Raw genomic sequence first — 23,662 nt, forward strand, 5'->3', positions numbered from 1 at the left:
GAATTCGTGTGGGTCTTCTTCAAGAGCAAAAGGAAAACTAGGGAAAAGAAGCAACAGAGTTGCTTTAGGGTCTTCTTCCGTGTCTGCATGGCGTGTTCCTCAATAGCTCATGACTGTCCAGCCAAGGGGATGACTATGATGCTGGTCACAAGTCCCAGGGCTGATCTTGAGAGAATGTATATATATCAAGCAATGAACTGGAAACAAAGTGTGGCAAGCCAGGATGGTCCCACATGCTGTCTGTCAAGGCAAGGGCAAGCGCCGAGATGACATCTATCACCCGCAGTGGACGTCAGATGCCGAGGCTCACAAAGTTGCATGGAATCCTGAGCCCTCGGGCTAGGTGCGTTGAAAGTCAAAGGTGCCTTGTATGTGGTAATCTACACAGCCATCTCGGACCTTTCAGTCTTGGAGAGAAGCGAACGAGGCACCAGCAGAGACACCCAAGATATATAGTTGTAGATGTGAAGACGTGCACCCAGAGCCACGACATCGGCTTTCTAGGTTTTCTCCATTTCATGACGACCGAACTTTGGTCCAGTCGGTAGATCTTCCTCGCCGCTGTCCAGCAAGTGGGTTGCTTCTGTCGAGAGTGGTATATAGTAAGTAGGTAGGGAGGAGTCACGACAGCGCCAAAGACCAGCCAAATCTCCGATCGGCCAAGACTTCTCATAGGAGCAAGCTCATAATCATCTGGCAAGCCCAGACTCAATCAATACGACGACGCTCGCAAAGACGCCATTCTTCCTAAGCCCCAGGTCCTTGGCCGAGTGCGGCACGGTTACACTGCGAAGGATGGCAAGGGAGAGGTCTCATCGCCTGACGTTTGTCGATACAGCTGTTGGGTTCTCTAATCTGCACCGATTATATGATGGGGTTGAGTTGCCGCTGGATTGTTCGTTCATCAAACCAAGAGCCAGTAGTATATAAAAAGATGTGACAGCCAGAGCTCTCAGCTCGTTGACTTAGGGTTGGCATGAATGGTGCACGAACGTATCTTCTTGCATCCTGTATCGAGCTTCTTCGTAATTCCACATGGCCTGTCTATCCTGTTCACCAGGTTGCCAATGAGATGGCTTGATGGGACGCGAAAAAGGAGTCTTGCATTATATAGGGAGGCCGACCAACAGTGGCTGCTTGTGACCGACTCGAGGCACTTGAAAGGCAGACGAACGAAGAGCAGAGGATGCCAAATAGCAAGACGCCAAGAGAGATGATAGGAGCGGTTAGCTATCCACACGATGCCGTAGCAACTGTCCAGATCATGTGCTGGCTGGACCTTTGAGGAATCTTCTCCGTCAGAGAAAACTCGCTCATGGTGCAGGCATCGTATGTAGGCGACTCCCAGCTGGTAAAGCTTAACCCTAGACCCCCGGGTGTGGTGAAAAAGAGCTAGTGGTCCAATCGGTTAGAGCGAGGTCTGGTCAGAGTATGTAGAGAACAAGCCAGAAGACCGGAGGCGAACTTGCTATCTGGAAGAGGAAGTATATAGGAGTGGTGATTGCCTTAGGATCTGTGGATGGACCAAGGATGGTTTGAAGCAAGGCTAGAGAGTAAGTCGACTTGGTGGTTTGATGATCAAGAGAAGATGTGTAAAGTTGGGTTGGACCGAACGGCGATAGGGCCCAAGCCATGTTGAAGTTGGCCCAGATGAAAGATCAGATAGCCAGACCCGTCTTCACCGAACCCGAGGGTCCCGAATAATGCTGTTCGTCCGTCGGTGATTGGGCGCCTCGTTGTCTGACTGTCATGGAACTTGTGCCGGTAACGCGTCTGTACCTTGAACGAAAGAAACAAACCCTGAGGCGTGTTTCCTTTGGACGACAGCGAGACTTGGCTCAGCGGTGATGATATATAGGACATATAGCACAAAACTAATCACTGGTAAAGATTGAAAAAGAAGCGTGCATGAGCGACCGAAATCTCTGTGAAAAGGTCCAGTGAGTAACCGACCGCAAGGCGATGGTGAAGATATGAGAGCACCTACCATACTGGACATCATGAAGTCAGGCAATCCATCCCCAGTGTAGTGGTCACAATTACCCTGATAATAGGATTGTTGACAGGTCATGACACTCAGTCGCGACCAGGCCTATTGATCGCAACCCACGCGAGACCCGGAGGGTTACAAGGGGGACAAATTCTTGGCCAACGAGGCTTGAATCTTTGCAAAAAGTATATATAGACGGGATGTCGGAGAGAAGGGGGAACAGTGGCCGTGCATCGGTAAGTGAATTGCATCATGGCTTTTAGTTTCAGGTTGTATCTGCTCATCGTCGTCCTGTATCATTGAGTAAGCCACAGCAAGTCAATCTTCAGACAATATTACAACTCACCAATTCTTGGACCCGAGATTTCCCGGACTTCTGTTTGTCATGGTTGTGGATACGCTGAGCAGGAGGAAATGTTCCTGCATCGCCCAACTTGCGGCCACCCCCAAGTGATCTGGGGATTCTCGTGGGCTGAGTAGAGATCAGCGAGTGACTACAAGATGGCCCTGGAGAGAGGAGGGCACCTACTTTCCGTATTTGTTACCGACCAGAGAGCCAGCCATTCGTCTCCTTCGAATTCATCGTCCCTATTGTCGGAGTCCTCGAACAAGCTTTTGTCGCTATATAATACCCACACTTCTTAAAGAAGTGCCAACTCGGGACCAGGAGGCGAGTGAAAGGGCATGTGGGTGCTGCCCAGGCAGTGTTGTTCCAGCTGAGGAGGTATATAGAACAGAGGACAGGGAAGAAAGGGAAAAGAAGAATCGCTCCTGTGTCGCCCCGATGTGCGACACACCCAAGTGTGAATCAGGCGTGATCCTGCGGCTCCTAAGTAAAAAGTCAGTGAGCAACTCTCAAGTGACCTTGGAGGTAGAAGGCATTTACCTGGGGTGGTAGGCCAGAATGGAGCTCATCTGTATATATACTAGTATAAAAAGAAAGGACCGATGTGATGGGGGAGTGAAGAGGAGAGGAGATGGGGAGACGGGGGGTATTTATACCCGTCAGAGCAGCTGCCTCTCGCACATCTTATGCTGGTCTTTCGTGACAAGTTTCCAGACCATAGTCCAAACCAGAATAAAGGGGAAAACGATGACTGACACTCAAGTTGCTCTTTGCCATAGAAACCCGTGCTTGAACTCTGAAGACAGAAATAGGTGAGAAGCTTGTTGAGACAACCCCCTAAGATGATGGATTGACAAACCGCCCCGACTCCTCTGATGGTATGTATCTAAAAGCACGATGAGATTGAAATGAGCCTTTGCTCAGGATATGTGCCTACTATGGTTGTCATGAGTGGTGTGCCAAATGGCCAACTTGGTGTGCCCAACATCCGCTCCCAGAAGCATGCAGTTAAGCAAGTCCCCTCAAACGGTCGTGGCTCAAGCCTCACTCACTTGAGCGACACTCAGGCATCACTTGCAAGCAACAGACAACGGGCGGATAGACAAATGCTCATCTCAACAAGCTTCACTCAAAGGGCAAATGTTGATGGACAAATATGTCGATTCAAAAGGGCAAGCACAAGCTCCCCATGCATCCATTGATTGATTGATTGTACATACGCCCACTGTCTTTAGAGAGTGATGAGAACAAAGACAACACCAAAACCCAAACACTGTAAATGCAAACAGTTCCATGTCCTTCCATCCAATGCCATGCCTGTAGTTCCAAATAAATGTCTTCCGGCGTGTGCCAGAGATCTCTCGTAGAATCGTAATAAAAAAAATAAAAATCGCTTGTGGTAAGGGCTTCTCTCGCCCATGATTTGTTAAACATCCATTCATATCCAAAACTCTTTGTCGCGTCTGTCGCGATGACGCGGTTCGTCATAACCGACTAGTCTTGTTCTATGCGCCAAAACAAGTATGCAAAATCTCATGTAGAAGAAAATAAAGAAACACCTCAAAAGCGCCAGTAGACTCCAGTCACTCTAAGCCATGACGAGCTCTCGCTCCCGCTCCTTCTTCTCCTTGCTCTTGAACAAAGCTTTGAGCATGTTGTTGCTGTTGCGGTGTGCCTTGGGTCGGAGAACAACCTCCAAATCGTCCTTACGACTTCGGCTATCTCGGCTGTCGATCGATCGTGTCTCGATTCTCTCGGAGCGCTTGCTCCTGCTTGAGCGGTGACTGCGCTCGCTGTCGGCGATGCTCTCATCATCGCGTCGACTGCGGTGGCTGCGGTGACTCCGCTCACTTGCATCGCTTCGGTGACTGCGATGGCTTCGGTGGCTATCGGTTGTCTTGCTCGTCTTGTTGGTCTTGGTCGTTCGGGTGCTGCGTCGTGACTTGACGTCGAAATCATCTCCGTAGCGATCAACGTTCTCCTTGTTGGCCAGTGGTGTAATGAGTTCCATATCGGCCGTCTCATCCTCGCCAAATGGCACGATACCTCTTCTCCAGGTCTCAATAGAGCTGACTTCGCTGAGGTCATCCTCAATAATAAGTGCCTCATCCATACCGGCACTGTACTCAGTCGGCGCTCGTCTCGGCGCATACTCGCTCTGTGTTCGCATTGGTGCAGGGCGGTCCATGGGCTCGTACATGAGAGCCTCTCTCGCCGCCTGCTGCTCCTTGACTCTCTGAACAATTTTCCATCCTCCGAAACAGACGACCGTCACACCGACTGCGATACTTGTGCCGATAAGGAAGTGGGGTGATGAGAGAAGGGAGAAGACTGCTGGGGATCCACTCTTGAGAAGCATCAAGAATGCCGGGGATGACTTCTTGACCAGTTTGGACAGCTCTGCAAGAGAGAGCGCAACAGCGGCAGCGGAATCGGGGTCCTTCTGGAGCTGTGCCATGGTGGTAGTCGCGGAATGGTGAAGGCACTTGGCTTCAGTGAGGATTCCCTCAACGCGGTGTACCAGGGCCTTGGCCTCCTTCTCATTGCCATACTGAGGGTCCAGGTCAGTGCGGTCCGCCAGGTCTGGAGGAATGTTTCCGTATGCGAGATCCATGTCGATTTCCTTGTGAGGCTTCATCTTGACCAGTTCTCCTGTCGACCGGTTCCGCTGCACCATAGCGCCGCCACCAGGGCCGTAGGCAGAGGGTGCCACGCTGCGCATCTCGACTCGGGCAAGCTGACTCTGTGGGGGGAGAGCGAGATCCATGGGGATGGTCTCGGCGTACGGGTTCTGGTAGGTGCGAGGAGGCGCTCGGCTCGGGGTCACACTGGAGACCTCGCTGTGTGTCTTGAGGTTATCCATGGTCAGGGCAGGTCGGCTGCGGGTATCGTAGTAGTCGTCTCGAGGGCGGCGGGATTGAGAGGTTACGCTTCGCGATCGGCCACTGCGACGGGAGCTGGCTTGGCTGCGCTGGTCGAAGGCGCGGGGAGGGTAATAGCGGTCGCCATCATCGATGTATCTTGGCTGTTGGGGAGCGAAGTAGTGGGCGTCATCGTCGACGTATCTGGGCTGCTGAGGTGGAAGGCCGTGAGGGTCAAAGGACTGGGAGCGCTGAAGGGCCTTTTCCGACTTGATCTCGGCCTTCTTCTCCTTGTAAGTGCCTTGGGCGTCCTTGAAGATGGAGTAGAGCTGTTTGCCCTGCAGGACGGTTAGTACAGATCGGGAAGCTTGGGGTGGGAGACTAACGGTCTTGATGATCTTGCCGGAGTTGTTAACGATGGTGATTGTCTGCTCAAGCGCAGGCATGATGGGCGGTCAAGCTGAGGTCGCACTCTCCAAGTGATAGTGTCTTGTCGCGGTCAAGAGAGGCTAAGGCTAGAGTTGTCGTGCAGGAGGAAGCACGACAGATGCGAATGGGGCGCTTGATATGTAAGTAATCAAGATAGGAGGAGACCAGCTCCTTCTTTTGTCTGTAAGGGTCTCTCTATCTCGGTAAAGAGAAGAAAGAGGGTGCGTGTGTGAGACGACAAGGAGCTGAGGTCGTGCGAATCTAGCGTCAATGCAAGCAAGATCCGGCCTTGTAAAGGCTTGTCTTGAACGTGATGACTAGGATCCCTTTACCAGAGCAAGAGAGAAGAATGATTTACACCCGGTCCCGCGTGGGAGCGTGGGATGAGGTGAGTTGTTGCTTGAGTTCCCGCAAAAGTGGGATCCAAGTGGAGAGACTGAAGAGACGGAAAAATGTGGTTGACGATCAGAAGCGGGGGGGCAGAGGAGAGAGGTCGGTCAAGTTTGTACTCCTCAGAGTCGGTACTTGAGACCTTCAGCGAGACGAGGGCCTCCCAGAGGTAACCCAGCGCCTATGTTACAGCGGCCTCCCGGGAAGGGCAGCGCTGTGAGCCTGTGGCAGGGAACAAGCTAGGGGGGCTAGCTCGCTAGGGCCCAGCTAAACGGGCCATGTACCCACGAAGAGGAGGGACCTTGCTGGCGGTGGCGCCGGGGAAGAGAGAGAAGGGGATTGGGTCCACAGAAAAAAAGGGCTTTTTTTGGGAGGGAGCTCAGCGATGGAGTTGAGAGAGGCGGTGGACTTGTCGGTGAAGAAAGGGAGAGAAAGAAGATGGCAGGGAAAACCCAGGTTCATGAGAAGAAGGGGATGGGATATTAAGGGTAAAAACGAGGCATCAGTTCCCAAGGCGGCAAACCGGTTGGGTTGGGTATGGATGATTCTCAGGTACAGTAGCCTCCAGCTGCAAGCGAATAGAAGGAGAAGGAAACCAAAACTCGGTCGAGCCATCATCTGCTGCTACTGTCACAGTGACAGCTCCCGTCCTGTCGTCTCTCATCTCATCCCATCTGCACGATGATGATCGCTCTGCAGTTGGGTCCTGCATGGATCAAGATGGCCGTCAAGCTGGCCCTGCGACTGGTAGCAAACTGCAACGACAACCTGCTTTCGCCTACGTCGGCTCGCATGGCTGTCCGCATGGTCTGGATACTACAGAAGCCTTGGGATGATGAAATCTTGCCTATGCCGTGTCTCACAGTCCAGTCCATGAGGAAACAAGTCCGTGAGAAGGGAATCGTGAGCAACTACCCCCGATGAAACGTCTACCTGAACCTGGCGAGACGCCGCCATCAGAATGGTCTCACCACACTTCCTGCCCCGGTGTCCCCCCCCTCGACCATGACCTCGCCCAAAAGCCCAGCTCACCTTGGGTCCTGGAGACGCTGCCGATTGGCCCGACCCTGTCTACACCTCCCTCTTGGTCGGGCGCCTGTGCAGCGGTAGCGCGGAGTGACCAGGGGAGACATGTGCACCGTCTGGGAGGCCCAGAAAGCCAGCGCTTGACAGCGACCCTATCGCTTCCCCGTGCGGGCCTGGAGGATGGGAGGGGGAGGGCCTGTTCGGCGATTAAGGTCGCGACATGTGGTGTGCTCAAGACCCTATCAAAGGGAGGACGGGGCTGGGGCAGACGAGGAGACGAAGAGAGTGGCTGGGAGGGACACGGCAGAGACGGGAAGACGGTGACGGTGACGACGGATGGCCGGATGACAATGGAAGTTGACGATCCCGACAGTTTGCAAGGATCGTCTTGTTGTGAGCTCCCATCGAGTCAATGTGTGTTCCACGATAAGGCGGAAGAGTCTCGATGTGGGTGAGAGAGTCAGAGAGTGCCTAGAGTGCGTGTCGCACAAGCCTCGATCTCCACTAGCCACTCAGCCACAGTATGCCAGCTGTTTGATCGTGGCTGATGCATGCTCTTTCAGCTGCACTTGTCACACCCACCAAGAAACCAATCCTTACCATGGCCATGCATCCAAGGTCTAGATTTCTACAGTGCAGCTCGTGACTTGACGAATAACTTGGACTTCGAGGCCACCGCCTCTCCTGTATTCGTCTTGATCCCGCCACGGCTGCATCAGCAATGTGGCAAAAAGACCAAGACAAGAAAGAACTCCTTCAGGCCAATCTATGTACCTATAATGCCTCAGTCTTTCTCCGAGGGGATCGTCTTACGATGCCTGCCGCCGAGCTACTGTGCAGTCGATCGTGAACATCCATCATCCATGTTCATAAGCGGGAAAGATAATGCCTCTTTCGTGTTCTGGGAGTCTGGCGTAAGACGGTGCTCGTCCCTGATAACTGAGCCGAGTTCACCGGTGATGGGCTGATGGCCGTGGTTGGGCTCGGTCAGGGCGACTGACTGATACCGTACACGGAAGAAACGGTTTCTAGACGTTGGAAGTTGATCTTCGGAGGTTGATCAGAGGCTGCCATGTGGCAATCTCTCCGTTGGCTCCGTTTGGGTCTTGGATCCCGAACGAGATGCCGAAGTTGGCCGGCTCACCCTAGAGCGATGGACTTTGACGGGTGTACTTGGATACTGTACACGACTCTAGTCTGTGTCTGGCTCTTATTATTATATCCTCTCACTAACATCTATTCCTCTATGGTTATTATTCTACGCCCTATGTCAACATGGGTACCTCTAGACCATCATGTCATGATCCGAAAACCGCTCTAATTGCAAATCTTCCCCTCCATCGGGGCAAGTTCCGAAGGTCGGGGCCCCAAGGAAGGGATTTCCCACCCCGCGCTTGGCGGATATTGAAGAGAATGAATGAGCTGGACCGAGCCTGCCCGTACAATTATAACGCTACCTCAAAGAGGACAATGTTACACAACTTGACATTGTCCATTCAGACACGGTAGAGAGGTTTCACGGCCGCGGAATCGCGCCTGCGTCTGCGACTTCCCCCCCAATTAATGAGTCCCTGACTGCAAGAGGGAATGTCCCCGCCTCCGTAGCGTCGTAACCACCTCATCCGACCCCGGACTTTGCTTGTCTTGGCTCTGATGCTATATCCCGAAAGTCATCATCTTTTTTTTTTCATGGATGGAAAATTCTTTTCTTCAAACTTCAGCCTCGTCTTTTGGTGAGAATGAGCCTGTAGAGCCAATAGATTCTGGTTCCGACGTCTTCCGGTATTTGTTTTGTTTTGTTTAGTCTCCACATCAGCCTTGTCGTCAAACATCTTCTGTCGCAAACATCACCATTTGAATCTTTCCCCCAACAGAGCGACGAGGCTCTGTCGATAGCCTCATCATGGCCACCTCAACACCACCCACAGCCTCCATCTCTGCCCTCTGCGGCACCCTCCAGACTGCGACAGCTCGCGCTATCGATGCTCTCCGCGATTTTGTCATCTACTACCCCTCGGCCCGCTTGGACCTTGCGTCACTCTCACGCGAGCTGGCTGAGCTCCAGATGGTCTCGCGACTGCTGCACCACAATGCCGAATCCCTCGATGCGGGCACCGCGACACTCCCCCAACGCCTCGAGGCTGCACTGAGGGGAGTCGTCGAGAATGCGAGAGCTCTTTTGGAGGAGATGGATGATGCGCTGGAACCTGGGAGGAAGCCAGAAGACAGGACCCCGGCTTGGCTGGAGCACACGGCCGAAAGGCTGTCGCCGCTGGCTCGATTGGCCGAAAGCTTGAGAATTGCCATGAATCTTGGATTGGATGGGATACTACTGTAAGAAGCTCCATCCTCTAGCTCAATTGGTCACAGCTAACATGTTCAGGGCCATCAATTCTGAACCCCACGACGGTCGACGAGAACTCCCTGGGTACAGCAGCTCCCAGATCTTACAGGAAGCAGTGTCGTTGCGATCGCGAGTGGAGGAAGATTCGGATAGTGAAGACTTTCGTGTGCAGAGTCAGAGGCCGACACTTTCCGAGTTTGCCGATGCCATTCAAGAGTATATTGAGCAGACCTCAACAGCGGCACCCAATACACCACCCGAGGCACCTCCGCCATCGATATCACCACCTCCTCCACTGGGACCTCCTTCGGGGCCTCCACCGTCATTTGGTGAAAGTCTTAGACAAAACTCTAGCAACGCGACTCTTGCTACAGCCCCCGAGTAAGTATTGACTCATATTAGAGACATGCCATGGCTGACATCCCTAGAACAACCGGCTCGTCTGAAGTTGATGAACCCCCAATCCCCGAATACAATGCTATTGGCATTACAAATCCGAGTCCCCTCCGCATCAGCCTCCGACATTTGGCGAAGAAAGAGCTCTCCAATCATGAGGTGATTGAGGTGGCGTACCTCGTTCGCAGCGACAAGCCCACCATTGCCGTCTGCACTATGGAGTCACCCACTCGCTTCTATGACATCAATGCGAACCAGGTCTCGTGCTTGCAGAACCAGCACGGAGTCAACATGGTTTTCTCGAGGAATGGGCGTCAGTGGGCGTATCTCAGCGAGGAAGATAGTCGAATGCTTAACCCCCAGAGCCACGATGGTAAGACCTTCAAGAAGCCCGTCATTCACCTTGGTGACTACATCAATGGGAGGAGGGTGTCCATGCCCAAGTGGCCTGGCTCAAAGCCATTGGCCTTTTCTCAGGATGGGAAATGGCTTGCTGTGGGTACGACCCGGGGCCGAGTTGGGCTCTTGGATTGCCTCAACTTCAACAAGACATCAGTCGTGATACCCTGTCATCAGGATGAGGTGACACATGCCGTCTTTACTCCTGATAGCAGGATACTGGTCACTCAGTCTCGCGACGGAATGATCCGCTTGACTGACACGGAGACGCGCAAGGCTATAGCCAAGCTCGAGACTGACACATGGAAGAAGCCCATGTTCCTGGGCGTCGCGCCTCAAGGCGATATTATCGTGTCCATTTGGGGCGATACCGTCTTCCACTGGAATCACGGGACACAAGCTCTCGAGTCGTTTGAGCTTAGCAGCCGCAGGACACGCGAGGGTTGGCCTATGGCCATATCTCCCGACTGCCGATTCCTGTGCTGCCGAACCGATGATGGCGTTGACGTGAGCGACCTATATTCTGGTCGTGTGCTGTACACTATCAAGTTCCAGAGTGGCTATGCTACTACTGCGGCGTTTAGCTGGGATGGACGGTATTTGATCTTGGGAAAGGCGGCGTCATGGATGGGATTCAGAGTTGCCATGTCGACCTTGGATGTGTGGGAATTGGTGTTTTAAGTATCATGGCGTTTAAAATGGGATTGTTCACCGTCTTGATGACATTGACGTTGAGCAAGCCGTGTATGGTTATAGAATGTATCCAAAGTGTATCATTCAAAAGATAAGGATCACGTCACTCGACTTCTTTCCACCTCGCTTCTAACATACCAACTTGAAGGACACTACCTCCTCCAACTTGAGATCTCATCTCGCTGGCTTGTCGATCGTAGGCATGGCCTTGCATCACGAATGAGTTCGCGTGTCCGTACCCGGCGTACGAGTTTCCTACTGTGTAGCTATGGCCCATGACTGCATCTTGCGACCAGCCTAGACTTTTGTAAAAAGTCCCCTGTTGACCCAGATATTGAGCCTTCATCACTGCTAACCGTTGTTGTACCAGGATCTGCTCGGCCTGCATGATTGTCTGCGTGTAGATAACGTGTCTCTGCTCTGCAATTGCCAGTAGGCCCTCGAGATCACCCGTCTTGCACGCTTCGGTGTACAACCCCCTCATACGAGGCGAGAAGAGATCGCACATCCTCTCGTTATCCGGCTCCCTCGCGCCCTTGAGTGGAAATCGAGGTTCGAGTGCTGTCCCCTGGGCAAAGTTGAGATAGCATTCTTCGCAGATGGCCAACACACCCCATCCCCACCACGGACGGTTCTTGCCAGACTTGAGCTTTGCTCGGGGACATGGTCTCACGTTTGTCCATTTTGCAGCATAATCGGCCAGAAGCTTCCAGTCACCTAGATTGTGAGCGTTGTCGTAGGCTTGGAGACTCCCCTGTACGCGGGCGTGGTTCATGTTGAAGCAGCAGAGATACGTCTCGTCTTGAGATACTTCTTTGTCTTGGATGAACCAACGTGACCCGCCGACGGTCTTTATGACGCCTTCGTAGCAGGCGCCGCATATTCCCCAACCTGGTGTATCGCCGGGCAGCGTGTACCAAGTTCCGCCCTTGATGCCTTCTTTGTGGCAGAAGGGATGCTTGTCGACTTCAAAGGCGGCTTTCCAGAAGAGGCTCCTATCCTCGTCGGCGAGTGCCTGACGCATTGGGATAAGGTGGTTGACCTGGCCCATTGTGCACCGCGTCCCAAAGTCTCCTCCAGTGACCTGCTCAAACAAATCTTCATCCTCGGACCGGTAAAAGTAGTCAAAGAAGCAGGTCACGCATGCCTGGAGACTGGAAGGTCCGTTATTGAGTTTGGGCTTGTACCATTGACGGTCGTTTGCCTTGATGTCTTCCATCTGTGGACATGGGGGTAATGTCACCCTCACGCTCATCTCCCCTGCAAACTTTGCCCAGTTGTCCTCTTTGAGGTACTCTGATAACTTGCGTTTGAGGAACCAGACTGTTGAGTCGCAGTAGCACGCTCCCTGGACGGTCTGGAGCTGGTAGTGCTTTGCAAAGGATGTCCCGCTGACGCCGTCCTCGAAGCAGGCTTGACAGAGGGTGCTGTTGGGGACATCGGACGCCGTGTACCAGGAATCTCCTTCTGTCTGTATTTGTTCGAGGCAGTCTCTGATGGTCATTCGTTTCTTCATAAAGGTCACACACTCATCCAGACTACCTGAGTTGATGGCTTCAGGGAAGAGTGTTTCTGTGAGACGACGTGATGAGAAGCGACACCTGCGTTGTTCCTTGTCATCACAGTACACCTTGGTGAAAGAGTCCCGGAATCTGGAGTCGTAGATGTGTTTGATGTAGCACCAGGCGCAAATGGTGAACTCGGGTACCGTAGGGTGAAAGAACCAATGCTGTGGTGCTGATGTTGTAGCTGAGGAGCATTGCGGGAGTGGCTTTGCGCCGGAGGCGTGTTCTTGTGGTGGTCCCGGTGTGTGGACGCGAGGTGTTTTGGTGCGAGTAGGAGTGGCTTCTCGTCTAGGCTGGGAGACATGGGGTGAAGCTTGAGGTTGCTGTTGAGGACTGTGTGCTGGCTGGCTGGAAGAGTCCGGTGGTGGTGAAAAGTAAGGAGCTTGGGAAGGACTCGTCACCCCTTGATTTGGAGCCGGTGATGGATGCAAGTTTTGATCATCCTGGGCCGGGTTTGTCTGTTCTCGAGGTGGGAGACTTGGTGGAGGAGGCGGATAGTAAGGGGTCTGTGAAGGGCTTGTCACCCCCTGACTTGGGGCTGGTGAAAGATGCGAGTCCCTGCTCTCTCCTCGAGCTAGGCTTGTCTGAGGCGGCGGGGGAGCTGAAGCGTATGGGGCCTGAGGTTGGGGCTGTGAAGGACTTGGTGGGGGTGGTGGATAATGAGGGACCTGCTGCTGCGATGGGTTGACTACTGGTTGGTCTGGAGATATTCTAGGCGGTAATGATGGCGACTGAAAAGTGCTTTGGGGAGCCGAAGGAGTTGGCTGCCCCTGCACTGGCTGAGAAGGACTGTATTGAGCATGGTATTGCTGCTGGGAGGGACTCGGCGGAGGTGGAGGATAGTAAGGGGCCTGTTGTGGCGACGGATCCGATGGCAACTGAATTGTCGGCCCTGAAGTTGGAGATAGGTAGACGCTCTGCCGGTTCTGGTGACTCGGGCTTGTCGTTTGAATGGGGGGTGGTCCTGGTGGTGGCGGAGGCACATACTGCGCCTGTGAAGGACTCGGTGGTGGATGACTCGATGCACCCGGAGCAGGCGAGAGATATGAACTTTGATGGCTGGGAGGAGGTTGATATGATTGCGGCTGGCCTGTTCCAACCATAGAAACCGGTCTCCTCGGCAGTGGTGGCGCAACTTCTGTTTCCTCCTTGGCCTTCTGGATCTCATCCAGAAGTCTCTGCTGCTCCCTTATGATCTCTTCCTCGGCGCGTTGTTGCTGCTTAGCCTCCTCTGCATTCAACACAGCCAGTTCATCTTGCGCTTGTCGCTGTTGCTTCTCTGCTTCGAGATTCAGCCTAGCCATCTCCTCCTCTGCGTTCTTCATCTGCGCTTCGTACTGGGCCTTATACTGTGCTGCCAGCCTCTCTGCTTCGCGCCACTGCGCCTCAAGCTGCTTCGTTGCTTCATCCTGAGCAGCCCGGGAGCGTCCAATCTCCTGGAGAGCCTGGGCTTGGGCAGCTTCCAGTTGGTCCTGAGCTCGTGCCTGCTCCTGAGCCGCTTGAGCCTTGGCGGCTTGTAGTTGAGCCTCTGCCTGGGCTTCTTCTCGGGCTGCTTGGGCTCTGTGAGCTTGTAGTTGAGCCTCTGCTTCGGCTTGCTCTCGGGCTACTTGGGCTTGAGCAACTTGTACTTGTGCTTCGGCCTCGGCTTGATCTCGGGCTACTTGCGCTCTGTAAGCTTGTAACTGTGCTTCAGCCTGTGCCTGGACCTGCGGTAGACCTTGAGGCTGCTGGGGACTGGTCGGGCCATATGGCGGCGGAGGCGGAACGTGCTGATACTGCGGTTGTTGATATTGATATTGCTGTTGGGGCTGAGGTTGCTGATACTGTTGCTGATACTGAGCCTGAGGTTGTCCATAAGGCGACTGAGGCTGCTGGTACTGAGACTGATGTTGTCGCTGCCCAGAACCTCCAGGTGAACTCTGCTGTTGACCTTGCTGCTGCCTCGCCCTCTCCCTCTGATACTCCTCGCTCGCCTGCTGCACCGCCTTTGTGAGAGCTTCCTTGAACCACGCCATGTTTGATGCCCGATGAGGGGAGTGAGGGGATTCGAGATTGATAAATAGCTGAAGGGTGACAGGGGGCCCCCCGGAATGATCGGGGGCTTGGCATTTGTGGTGGGCCTTTTGGTGATGCGAGACATTCAGGGTTGAGATCAAGCTTATTTGCAAACCTAGGTATGTTCTTTAATATGTTGTCTATTCGTGTCTACTCAGTTACTCATATACTATTGCTCGCTGGCTGCCGCATCTTTGGGTCTTTTTGTTATCATGATCATGTTCACTCTCTTCTATCGCTAAATATCGCTAATCTTCCATCTCGGCTGTTGAAACACCAAGAATCCTGATGACGTAGTAAGCCAGGGAACGCAGATCCACCGCGGAATGCGCCCGTGCCTAGAGATCTATTTCACTCTTCAACACATATTTGCTACGTTGTCTGATACTCTGTGCCTCTGGGAGCAAAAGAGAAATTGGGTTAATAATGCCAAGTCCACTTCATGAGACTTACCTGATGTCCATCATCAACTTTGTACTTTCGCTTTTGACAATTCTGCTGACTTTGACTTGATTCATCATAAGTATCAACATTCTGTTCGAACAAGCGACACCGAAGAGAGTCATGTACCATTGATATACAGCCGTCTACCAGAACCCATCATCCCCCCATCCCTTCCTCTCCCCCCTGACACTCTCAACCAACCCATCCCTCGCCCTTTGGATCTTTCTTGTCGTATCCATACTACAGCAAAGTCCAACATCAAACTCTTTCAGGTCAGTTTCGCCCATGGTAGACAACGCCGCGAGACCTAGGTATGCGTGGTACATGTCAGGTGGTCCTCCTACGGCTTTGGAGAAGCCGCCGATTTGGTGCTGTGTGATGTCGAGGATATAACGCCGGGAGGGAGGGGCGTTGATGATGGATGAGTTACCGAGCATCTAACCTGTGAGTATGGTGTCTGTAGTAACAGAGAAGGGGACTTACTGCGAGTGTACCGCCAACCCACCAACAATAGCACGTATCAGCCTTCTTGTTCCACCGTCCATTGAAACCAACATGTCCATAGTTGGTCTCTCCAAGCTTGCTCTCCAGGAAATTCTCCTCTACCTCGTCCTCCTCTTCTTCCTTGGCGAGGTAGGCGAACTGCCTGGAGGCGAGGAACTGAAGGAGTCCTTCACGGTTGGGAATCCCCTGCTTGAGAGCGCTCTCAGGGGGATGGGCTGAGGTTGAGTCTAGTGGACGGTCGAGGAGGGATAGAGCGCCGATTGCGCAGTATGCGTATCCGGCTGGGGAAGTTAGCTTGAGATGAGTACAAGGAGGGGGTGAGCATACCGTGCGATTCGTGCTGTGAGGACTCGGCAACTCCGCCGTCATAGGTCTGAAAGTTGTCAGTATGAATGTTTTTTTTTTTTTTTTTTTTTTTTTTTTAGAAACAGGTGGCCTACCTGTCCTCTTCGGATATGGGCAATCATCTCATCAACGTTGACATCCTCAACCCAAGCATCCTCACCCTCCTTGACATCCCCCCTCAGCATCCATCGAATACAACTCGCCAGGTAACTGTGCCTCATATCCCTCCCACCCACGATCTGTCCATCCCAGATATTCTGACCGAAACTTCCATCTTCTCTCTGCAATCCCTTCAACCACCTGAGCAGTTTCGTCCTCTCAACGTCCTTGAACGCAGCACTTGCTTCGTCCTCGTTCTCAGCTGCGACACCTAACAAAATGAGTGCGAAAAACGTAGCCGCAATGTTTGCAGTTCCCTTTGATGCATCCTGCCCTTGTAGAGCGTGCGTTGAACTCCCGCAGAAGCCACCATCGGGATGCTGCAGACTCAGAACCCAGCGACGGATGGCTGCGCGATCCGAGGGCGTCAGGGGTGCGTCCAGCAGATCTAGGGCTGAAATTGTAAAGGTGGCAAATGTGAGACGGGTTGAGTCGTATGCCGTGTAGGGCGATGGGAGGTATGTTTTGTGGCAGCGTTGCCAGTACTTGATGTGTTTCTGCTTATGCAGTGGTGAAGCGTCAGATGAGTCTGCCATGATGAGAGAATGAAGAAGTTGTCGTCGCGAAAGGTCTTATGGTTTAGGTTTAATGAAAGGAAATGAGAGGATGAAAAGAAATGGAGGGTAAACGCAAGCCCCTCGTGAAAGAAGAAATGCCGCCGATATACGATCTGAGATGATGCTTCACAGCTCAAGTCCTAGCTCAGCTTGTAGGCCTTGTTGGGGCTTCTCACCAGCCATGCACCGCCACACCACATCTCTCGCATTAAGCTTCCCGCTCTGCGCCACAGGTCCCCCAGCGATCTAATTGGCCAAGACACACGAAACACCCCACGATTGTTTGAGCGCGCCATGTGACGCAGCCTAGACTACCTAATGCCGAAAGTACAGCAGCTAAGGTAGAGTAGGCCACCCTAGCTTTTATCCATCCCGCCGCGCATCACGTTCATTCGGGCATTCGCAGCGGATAAAAGTACAGCGTGACCACACGCAGACGGACAGACAGACACCAAGTGTGACCTTCACTCGCTTCTAGTCTGTCTTTGATCCTCGGGTCTATATTTCAGCCTCCGCCGTTTTGTTCTTCTTTCTGAGTTCCCCTCCTTTCACGAGCTACAACTTCCAAGTGCCGAGACGAACAGCTTCCCTTGGGACTCAACAACATCTTGGCGCCTTGAACGGGACCATCTCGAACCCTTGCCTAGATACATACAACCCTCTCGATCGATCTGCCATCATGGCGCTCATATCCGCTAAAACCATCATCACCTCCGTCTCCCTGTTCCACCTCACCCTCGCCTACTTCTTCCTCACCAACCCGAGCTCCCTCGATGGACAAGCCCTCGTCTATATGCTCGGAGAGAGCATGGGAATGGTATGCCTTTCTCTATCTTGTGCCGAGGCACAGATGGGACAAAGCTAACAGACGCAGCCCTTCGCCAGAGGCTTCGAAATACAAAGTCCCCCCCTCGCTTTCCTCGCCGCCGTCCTCATCTTTATCGGTTTCAGCGATCTCGTTTCTCTCTCCATGCCTGATGAGGTCTGCCTAGTGTTTCACTGGGGAACCCAAGGTCCGTCCCTCGCACCAAACCACAATCAACCTAGCTAACATCTCCCTAGCTCCCTTGCGATCATTCCTCTCCCTCGGCTTCGTCGTCTACATCTACATCTTCGGCCCCTCCTCTCCCATGTACGACTCTTCCGCTCGCAGCCGCCTCTCCCACCCGAGTTCACACAACCCATCCTACCGTCCTGCTGGCTGGGGCGGCGACATGCTCAAGAACCGTCTGTTCTTTACATTCATCTTTATCGAGACCATGACCTGGTTCTGGATCTGGGTCACTCTCCGAGAGGAGCGTGAGGCCATCATGAGCAAGAAGTCCCGGAGACGGAGCCAGTCGTACTCCAACTAAGGAGTCAGCTGTGTCTTGGGCTTAGGTGGGCTTCTCGGAGTAACGGTGTCATTTTCGGTTGGAGGTACGAAGTGTTCTTAAAACAAGATGCCACTTTGGGATGTTATAGCAAGGTTATAGGATTTCGGTTGCATAGGGATCGTAGTAGAGATCCATGACTGATACGTATGTGCTTTTATATAGTTTGACGAAATTGACCTGTTCGTTTCACTTGCAATCATGTCACTGGGCTTTTACTTTGGACAGATAGTTGACCCAAAACGAAGCAAGGAATGGCTCTTGAGCCTCTATCATTCCGTGGTCGCATATATAACAAAAGAGGTATCCATGACTAGGTATTGTACAGCAGTCCAGTCCATCCATGCCAACTGATAATGATGATGGAAGGCGACAAAGCTCGAGTTGCGAAGCAGAGGAACAAAGAAACAACAAAAACAAGGTGTAAAACGGCGTCTAGTGCCGAGGAAGCTTTTTCGAGAACCCCCCATGGATAAAAAATAACAATGCTCACTTGCCAATTCCCAGGTAATTATAATATTCCTTTCGTCAAGTCGTTGGAACCCCCACACCATCTGCTCTTCTCATGTACTGGCGAACGTACTTCTATCTCGTTTATGCTGCGGGAGCTTTCCCAGCAGCTACTGAAGTCGAGGTTTCGGCTTTTGTCGAGACCGCAACCTCTGGCCTCTTCTCGATGATGGTGGGCGCCGGTTCCAGTTTTGGTGTTTCATGCTCTTCAAAGATCTGCTCTTCGATCTTTTCCCCTGGACCCCCAATGACCGGACTAAAGACATCGACTTCTTCGATATCATCGTCCTCTCCGGATCCCTCATCCTCCTCTTGAATGGTGATTTCTCCAGATCGACGTCCCAGTCCAGAGGCACTCGCACTTCGGGAATGCGAACCGGATCCACTGTTGCGTTGTCCTTGTGAAGATCCAGCAAAGTTAAGTGTCGGCCCCTTGAATAAGTTGCGTTTCCGCTTGGCAAACATGATGCCAGAAGAGAAGGGGTTCGGTGATCCGGGTGCCTGCGGGGGACCAGATGGCATACCTTCGTTAAAGATGCTCAATGGAGGTGGTGTCGCTCGAACAAGACGGATATTTGATGGAAACGACACAGAAGTAGGTGTTGCTGGTAGAACCTTGACAGAATGATGAGGTGAATGGCCTCGCTGAAGAGGCGTTTTCGACATGGATGTAGAAAAAGAAGCCGCTGAGCTGGTGGACGATGCCTTTGAGTGGGAATGATGATGATGGTGGATCGATCGAACCGACGACACAGATGATGATGTTGACTTTCGGCCTCGCAGTCCAGCTGACGACCGCCGAATCGTCGACCTCGGGGTCAGGGGCGAGGGTGACAACGACTGTCGCTTGTACGACGATCCCGTAGTGATACGTGGCGGGGGGTAGGTAGGAGATGTCAACCCTCCTGAGGCTGTCCTCTGAACACTGCTGCTGGCCTGATGTGTCCTCGCGACATGGCCGTTAGCCACGACTCCCTTGGGCAGCCCGGCTGTTGGCTGTGTCCCCGGTGAGCCGGAAGCCGGGTACTTGCTAGTTTGCGGCCGTGAGCTCCCATCCTTACTGCTGGTGGCACTGCCCTCTTTCTTATGCAGGTCGGGTGTGCTCCGACTTGTCCGCCTCTCGTGCCCACGTTTGCTCCTCCTCGTCGTGTTTTCAGCCAACCAGTGTGTCATATTCTTCCAGTGGGTTATGAATGCGAGGCTGGGCTTCCTCCGTGTCTTTTCGGAACCGCTTGCCTGGCTCTGCTGGCTCTGAGCACTGCCACCATCCGTCCCCAGTGCATCCGATGTCGTAACCAGATGAAGAGTCGAGCCCCGTGATCGAGCACTGCGTATTAGGCCCTCCTTAGGAGGTGGAATGGGCCGGCGCTGTCGAGAGGTCGAAACTGATCTGATCGAATCCTTGTCGATGGGCGGAGGAGGATGATCACCGTCGGCGTTTGCTCCTCCTGGTTCTTTTCCAACTTCGAGTAGTTGAGGGAGATCCGATACCACATAATCCACGTAATGGGCGCTCCTCCGCTCGCTCCTCCCTCGACTTCGTGATCCTGATCCCGAGTGCTCTAGCCTCATGTGTCGTGACATGCCATTAGCCTCGTCCACCTCATGTAGGATGGGAGCTATCCGTTCCAATCGGCTCGATGCTGCGGACAAACGTCGTATGCTGCGGCTTTCAGCCTCCCTCTCTTTCCTCTTCGCCTCCTTTCTCCGCATCTTGCGCTGCTCCTTTTCGAGAAGGAGAGCCCACCATCCTGCAAGAGTATCGCACTTTTGAGCGAGCACACTTTCGATTACGGCGTCAATGTTGACACCTGCGCTTCGCATCCTCTGTAAACAATCCTTCTCCAGGGGAGTCGAGAAGGGAGGCGATTGCTGGACATCGAGAATGGCTCGCTGGGTAGGGGCGTGCTCGGCGAGGAACGGGTCGGCGAGGATGTCTGGCAATGTTGGACGTAGGAGCGGCCTCTTGGACAAGAGTGCCTTGATAAGCGGAACCGCATCGGCTGGAAGATGATCGGGAAATTTGGGTTCCTCGGTCAGGATCTTGGTTCGGGTAACGTTATCGTCATCGTCGTCGAAGGGAAGCTCGCCGCAGAGTAGAGCATATAGAATTACACCGAGACTCCAAACATCCACCTTTTCGCCAGCATATTTCTCGCCCTTGAGCATCTCGGGTGCTGAATAGCAAATGGTACCGCAAAAAGTCTGGAGGTGGTTGGTCCTACCCTCATACTCTCTTGTGAACCCAAAGTCGACCAGCTTGACATTTTCATGTTTGTCGAAGAGAATATTTTCGAGCTTGAGATCGCGGTGAACGCACGAGTGGTTGTGGACGTAGCAGACGGCGCCGACGAGCTGTGTAAAGATCTTTTGGACTTTTTGGACGGGTAGCGGACCGTGTTCGAGGAGGTGATTGTAGAGTTCGTCGCCTGGGAGCGTTAGCAGAGAAAGGGAGTGGACTCAGGGATATTGTGCGTACCGGAACAGTACTCGAGAACCATCCAAACCATGTTCTCCGTCACGATGACCTCGTACAACCTCGCAATGTGCGGATGTATAAACTGTCGATGGTGATGGATCTCCCGGGCAAGGTTGGAGTCGCCCTTGTTGGCGGACTTGAGGACGACCTTGTTAAAGATTAGCTTCGTTCGTTCGTGTATTATCTCGAGTCGTTGCGGACCTTGGAGCCATTGGTGAGCTTGTGGGAGGCGAGGTAAACCTTGCCAAACGATCCCTTTCCAATCAACCGACCAAGAGTATAGGAGCCGACGGATTTGAGATCCTTGCTGGAGAATTCACTGCACGAGGAACGTATTAGCGATAGTGACGGCGAGGTGAACGGAGATATCGTACTCGAGAAGCTCCTGATACGAGCGGGCAAGCTATTCAAGAGGGTTAGAGCTGCATTCCATCCGAAGCCCAACGGAGCTCCATGTTGGGAGACCCAGTCAACGCACCTTGGCCTTGCGCACCAGCTCAGCCTGTCCTTTGACGGCCTGCATCCCTCCACGCCGCCTGGCCACGCCGGGGGAGGGAGACGGGATCTAGTTGGCGTCGTCGGAGCGGGAATCGGGAGGCGGCGATCGGGTCAGGTCGAGCAGCGGTGGGATATGGATGGCGGCGGGAGCGTCTCCCAGTGACAGTGGCGTATTGCTTTCGGGCAGTCGCGGCGGCACATGCGCAGGATGGCCAGAAACGCGCATTCGAAGAGGTAAGGACAGGATGGGAGGGGCGAGCGCGTGTATTGAAGCTTGTTCGGTCGATGGTATGTTGTGATAGCTCTCGTTGGTTGTTGAGAGGTCCAGCTAGAGCTGGAGACGATGGAACAAGGAGGGGAGTCGCGAGGGGTCGAGATGCCGCTGTAGAAAATCGAAAGATACTCCGATCCGCCCGAGAAAGAAGAGAGTGACACGAACAAGAGGCACGCAGAAGGGGATGCTATGCTTGGAGGTGACGTGACGTGACAAATGTTGGTTCCAAGTTGTATGTAGGTGTCAAGGTTTGGGGCAATAATTTTGGAGCTGGAGATTGGATGTTCAGGTTGCTCCAAAGACCGAAAAGGTACCTCTGACGCCAGCGAAAATCAGCGGTGCAGCCAAGTACCCCTCCCGTCAGCCTCGAATTGATGCCGTCAGCGCCAACTGTTTGATACAAAGATCAAGAGATGCTAAACGGTTCAACTCAACTCTTCAAAGATTGCAAATGGGCAGAGATGCTCTCGGCAGTGGCGCGACAGGTCGCCTAACCTCCAATCCGCGAGCATCGGGAGAGTGGGTGACTACGGGTGACCATTCCCCGACTTGGACAAGGGGACAGGGAACGACAAGGGGGAGCGATTCGCCTGTGGAAGGGATTTGAGGCCCTTTAATCAAAACATGCAGGGGGGCCTCAAGGTTGAAAGATATAACATGACTGTCGCTCGCTCCTTTGAAGCTTTTATTCTGCTGTGGGTTTGCATCACCGTCCATAATTGTTGTGGACAATTCAGTGATCGACAGCTCGCATATCCAACCTGGATGTCATGTGCATTTACACGTAAGTATGGAGTAACTGTTGTCTGTTTCTATTGTTAGTTGTGCTTGCATCAAGGATGTTCCTTTCACTTTATTCACTGTGAAGTCAACATGCATGTTTCCTCTTCATCTACTCCGCGCCTAGCGTTGGATAGTGACTCCCATGTAAGGTGAGGACTATGCTTGATGGAACTGAGTGGGAATAGCTTCTTGCGTACTTGACAATCGAACTTGAGTGTCTCGGCTTCATTACTCACCCATCCGAGCTTCCATCAACCCTCATGACCCGTCTTAGCCACCTACGCACTTAGACTTCATCCATCTCACTCAGCGCATCCTCCAGATCCCACCACGTACGTTAGCTTGTTCTTGCCAACAAATCCCAAGTATAAAGATAAGACCACTATGGCGTAATGGTGCTCTATCAAAGACAGGCTCCTCGCTAATCATTTGAACAAATCCTCCGAGGCGCGTTACCCACTTGGCGCGTGGGTGAAGCAATCGTGAGCTGTCCCAAGCTCCCTTACACGCAATCCCACGACGATAGCCAACTACTGACTCCAAGCTTGAATCAAGGATAAGACAAAGCACTCAGGCCGAGAGCATCTCTAGCTTCCCCACACATCATCGGCGTGATATCCTGATATCGTTAAGATGGAGGGCAGTCCCGCTTTAGCGATTGGTATCGTCTCGTCTCGTCTCGTCTCGTCTCAGCAAAATGTCATCCAGACCAACTAACTACGCTAGACCAATGACTGCTGCCAACAAACTTAATCTCGACGTTAGGGAGGAACCGACTGGGAGCTAGTGACCCCCAAGAGGACACGCACCTCTCGCATCACATCCTCATCGCCTAGACAGTGACCAGGAGCGCCTGTTCTTGGTTTGGCTCGGTTCCGATAGGCTCGTCCGAAGCCCCCAGATGGCACCTACCTTTCCGTTCATCCCCATGATCGTATATCCGTTCTGTGTCCATATCACTGCTCTCCCTATCACTTGCATCATCCTCTTGATCTTCAGGTGACTGCTATCCGAGACTGTTCTGCAACATCTTATGCAAGGGCAACATTTAGTCCACCTGCAGTGTTCTGGTCCATCGGGTATTATCCTGAAAAGGCCGGGCTGGACTCCTGATGGGCCCTCCCATCTTATGTGTAATGCCAATGCAGTATCAGAAGAATCTCCGACCATCGCGGCTACGCTTCAAGCGGGGAAACCTGTGCCTGGATTAACAGTTATCGAAACTCAAAGGTTGACTGGCAT

General features: G+C 53.0%; 6 protein-coding genes across 6 annotated transcripts; 2 read left to right on the forward strand and 4 right to left on the reverse strand.

Annotated features, from left to right (window-relative positions):
* Nucleotides 1-3,924: 3,924 nt before the first annotated feature.
* Nucleotides 3,925-5,643, reverse strand: NECHADRAFT_77095 (uncharacterized protein; the record flags this gene model as incomplete). The annotated part of the gene is made up of 2 exons (XM_003044056.1): nucleotides 3,925-5,535; nucleotides 5,584-5,643. 2 exons carry the CDS (start codon nucleotides 5,641-5,643, stop codon nucleotides 3,925-3,927), a joined length of 1,671 nt encoding a protein of 556 aa, XP_003044102.1.
* Nucleotides 5,644-6,736: 1,093 nt separating this feature from the next.
* Nucleotides 6,737-8,010, forward strand: NECHADRAFT_77096 (uncharacterized protein; the record flags this gene model as incomplete). The annotated part of the gene is made up of 3 exons (XM_003043953.1): nucleotides 6,737-6,919; nucleotides 6,964-7,489; nucleotides 7,667-8,010. 3 exons carry the CDS (start codon nucleotides 6,737-6,739, stop codon nucleotides 8,008-8,010), a joined length of 1,053 nt encoding a protein of 350 aa, XP_003043999.1.
* Nucleotides 8,011-8,735: 725 nt separating this feature from the next.
* NECHADRAFT_91498 (uncharacterized protein) lies at nucleotides 8,736-10,862 on the forward strand (the record flags this gene model as incomplete). The annotated part of the gene is made up of 4 exons (XM_003043954.1): nucleotides 8,736-8,775; nucleotides 8,971-9,376; nucleotides 9,426-9,767; nucleotides 9,815-10,862. 4 exons carry the CDS (start codon nucleotides 8,736-8,738, stop codon nucleotides 10,860-10,862), a joined length of 1,836 nt encoding a protein of 611 aa, XP_003044000.1.
* A 115-nt stretch (nucleotides 10,863-10,977) lies between these two features.
* Nucleotides 10,978-14,454, reverse strand: NECHADRAFT_34719 (uncharacterized protein; the record flags this gene model as incomplete). Its single annotated transcript, XM_003044057.1, has 3 exons — nucleotides 10,978-13,228; nucleotides 13,427-13,833; nucleotides 14,068-14,454. 3 exons carry the CDS (start codon nucleotides 14,452-14,454, stop codon nucleotides 10,978-10,980), a joined length of 3,045 nt encoding a protein of 1,014 aa, XP_003044103.1.
* A 627-nt stretch (nucleotides 14,455-15,081) lies between these two features.
* NECHADRAFT_34523 (uncharacterized protein) lies at nucleotides 15,082-16,482 on the reverse strand (the record flags this gene model as incomplete). Its single annotated transcript, XM_003044058.1, has 4 exons — nucleotides 15,082-15,375; nucleotides 15,422-15,669; nucleotides 15,770-15,815; nucleotides 15,883-16,482. 4 exons carry the CDS (start codon nucleotides 16,480-16,482, stop codon nucleotides 15,082-15,084), a joined length of 1,188 nt encoding a protein of 395 aa, XP_003044104.1.
* A 485-nt stretch (nucleotides 16,483-16,967) lies between these two features.
* NECHADRAFT_91501 (uncharacterized protein) lies at nucleotides 16,968-21,388 on the reverse strand (the record flags this gene model as incomplete). Its single annotated transcript, XM_003044059.1, has 8 exons — nucleotides 16,968-17,001; nucleotides 17,403-17,467; nucleotides 18,537-19,375; nucleotides 19,448-20,815; nucleotides 20,866-21,013; nucleotides 21,067-21,184; nucleotides 21,240-21,268; nucleotides 21,344-21,388. 8 exons carry the CDS (start codon nucleotides 21,386-21,388, stop codon nucleotides 16,968-16,970), a joined length of 2,646 nt encoding a protein of 881 aa, XP_003044105.1.
* Between the last annotated feature and the right edge of the window lie 2,274 nt (nucleotides 21,389-23,662).

Source organism: Fusarium vanettenii (assembly GCF_000151355.1).
Source record: "Fusarium vanettenii 77-13-4 chromosome 2 genomic scaffold NECHAsca_26_chr2_2_0, whole genome shotgun sequence".
NCBI lineage: Eukaryota > Fungi > Ascomycota > Sordariomycetes > Hypocreales > Nectriaceae > Fusarium > Fusarium vanettenii.